This window comes from Hibiscus syriacus, unplaced genomic scaffold (genome assembly GCF_006381635.1).
Source record: "Hibiscus syriacus cultivar Baekdansim isolate YM2019G1 unplaced genomic scaffold, ASM638163v2 tig00000477_pilon, whole genome shotgun sequence".
Taxonomy (NCBI): Eukaryota; Viridiplantae; Streptophyta; class Magnoliopsida; order Malvales; family Malvaceae; genus Hibiscus; species Hibiscus syriacus.
In genome coordinates this window covers 4,775,288-4,785,332 of record NW_024061790.1, presented here as the reverse complement: position 1 = coordinate 4,785,332, position 10,045 = coordinate 4,775,288, and the positions used below count along the sequence as shown (strand labels likewise).

Here is a 10,045-nt window from a genome sequence, read left to right as displayed (position 1 = left end):
TTATGGGGGACTAAGTAAATATCCAAAAAAATATAAAGCACACATAAAAATGGGTAAAAAGCAAGTTCGGTCCTTACAGGTGACTAACATACAAAAATGTGCTTAAGTTAAGGAGACCTAAGCGTGATTTTACCCTAAAGTTCCCCTATATATCCTATTTCCTTTTTTTTCATTTCAACCGAAAAACCAAAAAAAAATTAGAAATTCTCTCCCCTTTCTCTTTTTTCTTTTGGTCGGCCCACTACTTGCCGCCACACACGGCGGTCGAAATCCCTAAACCAAACCTAAACTGATCCTTTCACTCCGATCTATCTTCCTAGGCTAGATCTAGGGCCTAAACCACCTAAAAAGCCCCCCAAAAGCCTCGACCTTTCAGTCCTCGCACGCTTCAGCCACCACGAAGACGAACCGACCCTCCAGTTCTACTCCCCACTCTAAGGTAACTAGATCTTCTCTCCTCTTCTCGTTTCTGTTTCGTGAAAGTATAGTTTTCTTTTTTATATTTTATTATCCTTATTTTGAAATCGAAAGTAAAAAAGAAAAAATACCTTGAAAAAAAAACTTCTTGTATTACTTCTCAAAATGAAAAGGGAACCCCTTTCTTTAAAACAATGTTCAGGTTTTATAACCCTTGATTTTTTTACATATTTCTCTTTTATTTTTTTCAATAAAATGAAATCATTACATTGTCTTGGTATTTGTTGCTTGCTTGTTGTAGAGGTGTGGAATGACGTGTTGATTTGGATGAACTGAAGTGGTAGGGTTGCCTTGTATAGTTGGCGGAAATAACAGTGGCAAGGAACTGGTGCAGTAGGTTACGTGGTTGGTGGAAATGATGGTGGTAGGGGAAATAGGGTAAAACCCCAATTTGCTTGATCTGGATCGTTAGATGGGGTCCATATATGACGGTCCAGGATGAGTGGCGGTTGGAGCTCAGGGTAAAACCCTAGTTGGTGATTAATTTGGGTCATTTGATCTATTCCAGATCTAACGGCAGGAATGATGCGGCTCGCTAGAACATGAGGAAACCCTAATTATGTGGGTTTTTAGGTATAGGCATGATGGGTCAGTTGGGTCTGTTGTAAGGGCCTACAACAAATTAATAAAGATAAAATAAATAATAATGATGATGATGATGATGATAATAATAATAAATAATGTCGGGACGAAAACAAGTGTCGACATTGTACTTATCCTAGATTACTAAAAAAGAAAATTCCATAACGTTCCTTAAGGAATATCAAAATAAAAGGACATGTCATATGGTATTTCACTTTTTCGTTATTTTATGATTCAATATTAGTTTAATATTGGAACCATCAAGTGAACTTAGTGTTTAAAGTGAGTATAGTTTTCTTTAGAAGTTCTAAATTCGAGTAACTACGTCTAGAGGATATGTGTCTTGTTAATGATTAAGAAATATTTTGAACGGATATTATCTTAAACATTTTTCAAAAATAATATTTAATAAATTATTTTTTTGAATTAATCACTAGTATTCAATCTATTGATCAACTAATCCAGATCAAGTACTGCAGAGGCGAGGCTGACCCTCTCAACCCAGTTAACTCCATTTGCAAACGCCAGGGTTCGAACCCTAACATTGTTTAAGGAATGTAGTGCCTCATCAGAGGTAGAACTAGTAAAGGGCTAGAGGGGGACATGCCCCTAATTTTTTTAGGGTAAATTACATATTTAGTACCTAAATTATAAGTTTTGATCCCTTTTAATGCTTAATTTTTTTTTAAATCATACTTAAAGTTAAGTTTTTGTTTTTTAGTGTATATATATATAGGGTAATTTTTTGTATCTAATTTATTAATCGATTAATTCATACCAAGTATTGTAAAGATGAAAGCCACCCTATGCAAACACTAAGATTTGAACCCCTAACCTTGTTAAGAGATCTAGTGCCTCATTCCATTAGATCAACTTGTCTTTTATATATATATTAATAGATATTAAATTCTTAAGTTGATCCTTAAAAAGTGTATATAATAAATTATTAAATGCACTTATAAAAAAGAGTTAACATTCAATTTTTTGTATTTTTATTTTATTTTTAAATGAATGAAAATATATTCTCCTTTATTATTTATGATTTCAAGATTCAAAATTTTTGTCTTTTTTTCTATTTGATTGTTCATTTTTTTGAGTCGATAATTTTAATTAAGTTATTAAATATTCAACTTTTAATTTCATTTCAGTTGAAGGTAGTAAAATATTTTAACTAATATTTATATTTTTTAAAATGGTCTCCTCAATAAATAATACTGAGTTATGTCATTGTGTCTCATCCTACTAGATCAACTGATTGTTGGTATATTTAACAAAGCATTAACAAAGAGAGATAAAACATTATTGATTGTGAGAATGACAATATAAATGGTGGGAACTAGGGATGGCAACGGGTCGAGTTCGGGTAGGGTATTGGTTCCCCCGTCCCCGTCTCCGTTTAAAAAACATGTACCCGTACCGCTTAAAAAACCGCAGGGATTTAAACGGGGATCCTCATCGGGTAATCAGGGAAAACCGCGGGGAAACGGGTATCCCCTTTTAACATAAACGGTTATTTAAACGAGTATCGAGTCGGGTATCGGGCTGGGTATATATATATTTAAATTAAATATATAAATATTATATATATATATATAATTTAATTTAAATTAAATTTATTAATATTATATATATATATATATATATATATATATATATAATTATTTTTAATATTTATTGGGATGGGTATCGGGTCGGGTAATCGGGGCGGGGATTACCAAACCCGTCTCCGTCCCCGTTTAACATAAACGATTTTTTCCCATCCCCGTTTTCGTTTAATTCGATTTTCAATTTTTCCCGTTGGTTCGAGTTTTTTTGTCATTCCAGTGGAAACTATAAACGTTCGATGGTAGATGTGTGTAAGAGATAAGCAATTACTGTGTGCAGGAAAAAAATAAATAAAAAGAAATACATGATGAGTTTTTTATCAGTAAAACTGAAAATTTATGATTAGATTTTTATCCCATTACATCATTGAGATTTTATACTCAAAACTACAACTTCAACTGAACTAACAAACAAATGACTAATTAACTAATTAATTTACTGGCCGTAACTAATTATAACAACTCAATTTTATAACTCTACCATTTATGTAATTTCTAAATACATTATTCATAAATTTACTAATTTTACTTTTATTTTTTAATGAATTTATTATCTATTAATAGTATTATAAAAATTATCTGAATTCAAAATTAAGAGTTAAATAAAATTAACTCAATCAATGAAATTATTTGAAATAAATAAAATAAAACATTAACAACCAGTTGATCTAGTGAAATAATATACTAGATTCTTTAAACAATGTCAAGGGTTCGAACTCATGTTTACAAATGAAATAAACTGAGTTGGGAGGGTCATCATCATCTCTGTAGTACCTGATCAAAAATATTTGATTAATAGATCTGATACGAGTGACTAATTAAAAGAAAGGAAAGCAACTCCACGTAACGTGTGAAATTGAAATTAAAGGCCTCCGTGTTTTATTAAATTAAAATCTGGAAATCGGCTACTAAAACAAAATTCCACCGTCCACCCAAAAGCCGGAGATGATCGAAGATTATTCAAACAAAATCATTGCCACGCTATACGAAAAATAATTAAGAAAAACATTAATACATATCACTAAATTCGACGTAAAGGTGGATTAATCAAAGGGTATTAGGTAAAAAGAAATTGTTATTCTCACTATAAATATTAGATACGAACAATTGTATATATAGAGTGTGTACACATCAATATATTAAAAAATCATAAATAAATATTACCTTATAATCATCCATACCATAAAAAATGAACATAAAGATTTGCCAATTTATTTTGAGTTAATTGCATCACATGTCTCTAAACTATAAAACTCATTTTAAATTTCTCATTAAACATTGTAATATTTTAATTTCATCCCCAGATTATGACTCTTATTCTAAATTAGTTCTTAAACTTTTAAAAATTCTAATTTCATCCCTAAACTATGACCCCTTTTCTATATTAGTCTCTAAACTTTTGAGTATTCCAATTTCATCCCCAAATTCATCCAAATATGTAATTAATTTCAACCATAGTTCAACTTAAATTTTGTTATTTTGAACATATAGTAATATAAATTGGCCTAAGGATTTTATTTACAAGGGATGTGATTAGTATATAAATATAGTTTGGGATGAAATTGAAATATTCAAAAAGTTTAGGGACAAATTTAGAATGAAAGTCATAGTTAGGGATGAAATTGAAGTGTTTAAAAGTTTGAGGACTAATTTAGAATGATAAGCATAGTTTAGGGATGAAATTAGAACATTTAAAAGTTTAGGGACCATTTTAAAATGAGGGTCATACTTTGAGAACATACAATGCAATCAACTCATTTATTTTTTGGATAAATCATGTGTATAATCATTATAAAGATACTTTTGTTTCAATTACCAAATTATTAATTTTATTAATTAAATTATTTTGATTGAATGATATTCATCAAATCACTAATAATCGTTTCATTGAGAAAAAAAATAAGAAATAAGGGTGACAGGTTTGAAAAAGTTGATCAAAGTTTATCACTTGGTTAATGGTTGATAATATTAATAAATATATTTTAAATATTAGATAATGTTTTTATAAAAATAATAAATATTATTAATTATATTAATAGTTTATTAGATATTATCAAAATAAAAATGTAATATAATATATTATTATATTAATAATTTATTTATTATAATTTGACTTATATATAATATGTTATCAATCTTAACTACATGTTAGACTTTGCTTAATGATAATGCACTCTTATACTCAACAAATCTAAGGGATTTAAATCCCTTCAACCCTATTTTTGTTTCTTTTCATTTTCACCACTAAAATTACCTTAAAAAATAGGATAAACTGCCTATTTGGTCACCCACTTATTACTGAGTTTTTATAACAAAAAGTCATATCTAATATTACGTTTTTGTTTTGTTTTATTCATCCGCCATTAAAAAATTAACGATAATGCTGACATGATATTTTTAATTATTTTTCAGTAACGACGTGGTATTACCTTATGATGACACGTCAAAATCATCGTTAATTTTTTTAATGACGGATGATCAAAACAGAACTCAAACGTAACGTTAAGTACGATTATTTAAAAACGATAATAATTGAGTGATCAGAATAGAAACTAAATAATAGATGAATGATCAAATATGTAGTTTACCCTAAAAATGTTGTCAAACTTTTAACTGCACTTATTTCAATAGTACTCTTAAATCTCAACTTTCCCAAATCTAATCCCTGTCATTCTCACTTTGATCCATATTTCTATTAACTGCCCTTTTATCTTTGAACACAAAGGCTGTGGAGACAAATCATGTATAGGTGGTTTAACCTATGTTATATTATAATTATTAATTTAATTGTACTTTTATAATCGTTAATTCTAAATTTATTTAATTTTTTGTATAATTCTTAATTAGGGGAAAAGAGAATTTTACTTCTAATGTGTATTGAATCCATAACTTAGGGGAGAAGAGAAATACCAACTGAAAGCTTTTAACCACATACTATAAAGACTGTTAACTAATTTTAATTAAACACATATTACTTGTAATTATGAAGGTAACTCACTATTATAACTAAAGAAAATAAGTATAAAGGCGAAAAATGGCATCGTGTTGTCGGCTCCTTCATACCTTGTTGCGATTTAGAAAGAACATAGAAAAATATAAGTTGCATGAACCTCCCAAGATGCAAAGTCAGTCATTAACAATAAAAAGAATAGTAGATATAAACTGCTTTAACTTTCCACCGGCAAAGCATCAACGATACAAGTTTCGAAGCCCAAGACAGATGTAATCGACGATCAGTTGTTGTGTGACGTTTGGTGAAGAGAAAGACTAGTTTTCTCTTGGTATAGTTCTTTGGCGGCAGTGTATGTTGAAGAACACAATTACAGTGATGAATAAGGTCATTGGCGATTCATTTTGATGGTTGCTACTAGGATGAATATGCAAATTTATATAAATTAAGTGTTCCAATTATAAATATTTTTTTTAAATAATTATAATTTTTAATAAAAATATAATTTAATTATATTCCTATTAGAATTTAAATTAAATAATAATAAATGATTAATTGTGGATATGTCATTATTGTTTTAATATTTATTTAATAAGGATAATTTAATTAGTGATATATATAAATGTGTTACATCAGTGGTGTGTTTCAATATACGACGTACACTTCATAATCATTCCTACCTTATAATGATATTAGAATGTTAAAAAATTGCTACACCAAATTAATTTGATAATAATCTTTCTAAAATTAATTGATAATATAATAAAAATTAGGGTAAAGTACACAAATGATCCCCGACTATAGGACGATATTTTATTGAGTCATCTGACTATTAAAAGTTATAAAATGATCCCCTGACTATAAGGTATTACTTTGTTGAGTCCCCGACTATTAAAATTTACAAAAATAGTCACCCGACTATTCATATGTTCCAAACTCATCTTTTTCTATTAAAAAATTGATGGTTGTTTGCGCTGGACGTTAACATACTGACAAGAATATGATAAAGTCATATTTTAATGATGTCTACTAGCACTATTTTGCTTTTAAGCATTGGCTCGTCGACATAATGTTTCAAGCACTGACTTGACGACATAATGTAAACGGAGATTCGATCCATATAATACACTTCTAATGATTCTGGGATCACATTTTATCATATATATATTAGTCAACAGGTTAACGTCCAGCACAAAAGACCATCAAATTAACACTCTATAATCAAAGTATCATTTTCTAACTTCTAACAGTCGGGGACTTAACAAAACAACGCCCTATAGTCACTACAGCAAAAGTGTTCTGCAGCGGCGTTTTTAGCGACATTTGGAGAGTAAACGCCACAAGATATTGAAATATAGCGGCGTTCCAAACGCCGCCAAATGATAATATAGCGGCGTTTCTTCAAAAAATGCCGCAATAGAGTAGTAATTTAGCGGCGTTTTTGGAACAAACGCCGGTATAGAGTTATTTATTGTGGCGTTTTATCAACAAACGCCGTAAAAGAGTAGTCATTTAGCGACGTTTTTGTACAAACGCCGCTATTGAGTATTAATGGTACGGCATTTTTTTATAAACGCCGCAATATTATTGTATCTAGTGGCGTTTTATGTATAAACGCTGCAATATTATTGAGCCCTAAATCACCTCCGACTTCGAGGCCTGGTAGAAGCAGCAAACAGAGTACGTTTCTCTCCCTCTCTTTCCCGCTTCCTTTGATTTAGGTTTCTCGCCTTTTGCCTCATGCTCTAGTTCTGTTCTCTCTTCTCAACATGAAGCTCGTCAGGTCAGTTTCCCTTTCCCTCTTTAATCTCAACTCTTGATTAGCAAAATTTATCTTCCCTTCGTGTGTAACAAGTACGTGTAAAAAATTAAAAACAACTTGTTGGATCTCTTTAAAATGGCTTCGGTTTGAAAAACAATGTGCAGGTTTTTTGATGAAGTTGAACAATGAAACGGTGTCGATTGAGCTCAAGAACGGCACCGTCGTTCACGGCACCATCACAGGTTCCTTTATTTTCATTCTTATCTCTCTTTTTCGCTTCGTTAGGGTTTAATGCTCTTAATATAAACATGGAAAACCATCTTATAATCCATTACCGCTTAATATAGATTTGCTAACCCAAAGATTTGCTAATCATTTCGAATAAAATGATGTAAGAATCCTCTTCACTTCTTGCATTTCAATCCATTACCGCTTAATATAGATTTGCTAACCCAAAGATTGATACAACTGCACTCTTAATATAAACATGGAAAACCATTTTTGGTTAGCACTACAATAATACTTTTCATACAAGAAAATTGTTCTGTTCTTGATAGAATAGAAATGGGAAAATGGATGTTTAAAACTTGAAAAAGGAAGGGCTACCACAAGTAGTGAAGAACATGAGTCATGACTTCATTCCATATGGTAGACAATGAAGTAGGGTACTGTCAAATGTCAATAGTGCTCTTCATTGAGGGCGGCCAACAAGGTTGTCCGGGGTTGATATTTAACCTATATTGTGCTTAGAAGTATTACAAACTCTCTACATTTACTTCTTAAAACCAATAGAGATTGGAAAAAAAATGTATCCATGACTCACCCAGCGAAGAGCAACACATGAACCGCCAGCACGACATCAATGTTAGATCAGGATCTCGAACGTAGAGCCAGACCAGTCTCTACTTTTTTAATTTCAAATATGAGCATCCTCCACATCTTAAGCACAAACATCTCTGCCTCCTCATCTAATATAGACTGCAGCAGCTCCAGCATTTGGGAAGCCTTGACATGTTCCTGAGTACTCGATACGATGTAATCAACCAGAGTTTTCTCTTCTTCTCCCAAGAACTCCATAATTTTCTTTGAAATCCAGGGTCTCATTCTCTCATGCAGTGCATGCTGCACAAGTGACAGTACCACTTAGAATTAGTGTCAAGTTTATAATTGGGTTTAAACTAAAATTATAAGGTAAAAGATATCTGCCCAAAGATGATTATTTCAAACAAATGCAGAAGAGAAATATGGATACTACAATGTTCATGTTAGTTCCATATATGCCAAGGAAGAACAAGCCTAATGCAATTGAAGCTAACATTATGCACTATTTTAACTAGTTAGCCCTAACCAGAGGACAGAATGTTTGAAAATAACAGTTTGAAAAAAGACATGTGAAAAGATGCTTACCTGGTCATAAACATTCCAGTTTATCTCATATGAAAATAGCTCCTCCTTGGTCTTTGGAATCATATCAATTAATTGTTTTGCATCCAAAAGTTTCTGGTTATCGGTTGTTTTCACCTTACCCTGTCTATGTTCTCTGTCTCTATCCCGGTCATGGATTTTCTCTTTGGTCTTGTCTCTGTTGCGATTTCTATCCTCATCATTACGATCTTTATCCCTACTAGTTAGGGTTCTTACATCATTTTATTCGAAATTACCCTACTTGGGCTTAAAATTTGCACTCAAACTAATCCCCAATCATTATTAGTCTTTTACGTGATGTTTAGGGGTCATAAATAAGGCTTTGAAACATGTTATAACACTTAAACATAGAATCTACCATGAAAACTACTAAACATGATTCACACTCAACTCTTAAGATATAATGCATTTCTAGTGTCCCATAATTGGTATGAAGAAGTTGTGAATGTGTTACCTTGATTTCTTGATTACTAGAAACGTCCTCAAATCACTCAATAGGCAATTTCTCTTTTCCCCTCTCTTGAGCTTTCTCCCACTTCTTTCACTAATCAAAGTTAAGAAACTGAGTTACTAAATCAACTACGTGGTTGGGTTAAAGTTAAAAATACTTCTTATAACTTGAATACACTAAAAACAAGCTAAAATCCATATATTCTCTTAAACCTCTATAAAACCCATTTTTGGAAACTAAGTATAAAACTTGAGAAGACGTGTATTCGTGCTCACCTCTTTGGTTTAGGTTCTTTAAATCATTTAACGTATTAGCCTCCTTTTCCCTTATGATGATATGTAATCGTGGTTTATTTGCTACAGTACACTTGCTTTGTCTGCATGGTTGTCAGAATTTGCAAAAAAAAAGTTACATAAATCACTATTGATGTTGGAGTTTGATCGAGTTGCACAGGTATTAGTGACATGCATATATTATTCTGGTTCATCGAAATAGCATCATAATAAACATTTTCCAGGTTTGTCCATGATACTCATTAAGTAAAGTATTTTTACGTTGCTTTAATATTGTCAAGTCAAATGTATTAAATTATTCTTGGTGTCGCATAGTTGACTAAGACTTAAGTGGATTGTCCTTTGAATTCTAACTTCTAACAATCATAATTAATCACAGAGATATAGTATGCATTTCACTGAGAAATTGTTGACTACTACTTAAGTCGGTTGTCCTTTTGTGTTATTCTTTTTCTTTATTTCTTCAACCCTTCGCTAATGGGTTAATTGGGTTTATATTTC

The 10,045-nt window shown here is 31.1% G+C and overlaps 1 protein-coding gene across 1 annotated transcript; it reads right to left on the bottom strand.

Moving 5' to 3' along the window:
- Window positions 1-8,208: 8,208 nt before the first annotated feature.
- LOC120206513 (RNA-binding protein 25-like) lies at window positions 8,209-8,916 on the bottom strand. Its single transcript, XM_039206151.1, has 2 exons — window positions 8,783-8,916; window positions 8,209-8,497 (listed from the first exon to the last, which is right to left on the bottom strand). The coding sequence occupies exons 1-2, from the start codon at window positions 8,843-8,845 to the stop codon at window positions 8,246-8,248; spliced, it is 315 nt and encodes a 104-aa protein (XP_039062082.1). The 5' UTR covers window positions 8,846-8,916; the 3' UTR covers window positions 8,209-8,245.
- Between the last annotated feature and the right edge of the window lie 1,129 nt (window positions 8,917-10,045).

Excerpts from the sequence above, each read along its gene's own strand:
- LOC120206513 (XM_039206151.1), bottom strand. The coding sequence starts at position 8,845 with ATGATTCCAAAGACCAAGGAGGAGCTATTTTCATATGAGATAAACTGG. Across the intron at positions 8,498-8,782 it reads ACTGGAATGTTTATGACCAG|CATGCACTGCATGAGAGAAT; the intron begins GTAAGCATCTTT and ends TCACTTGTGCAG.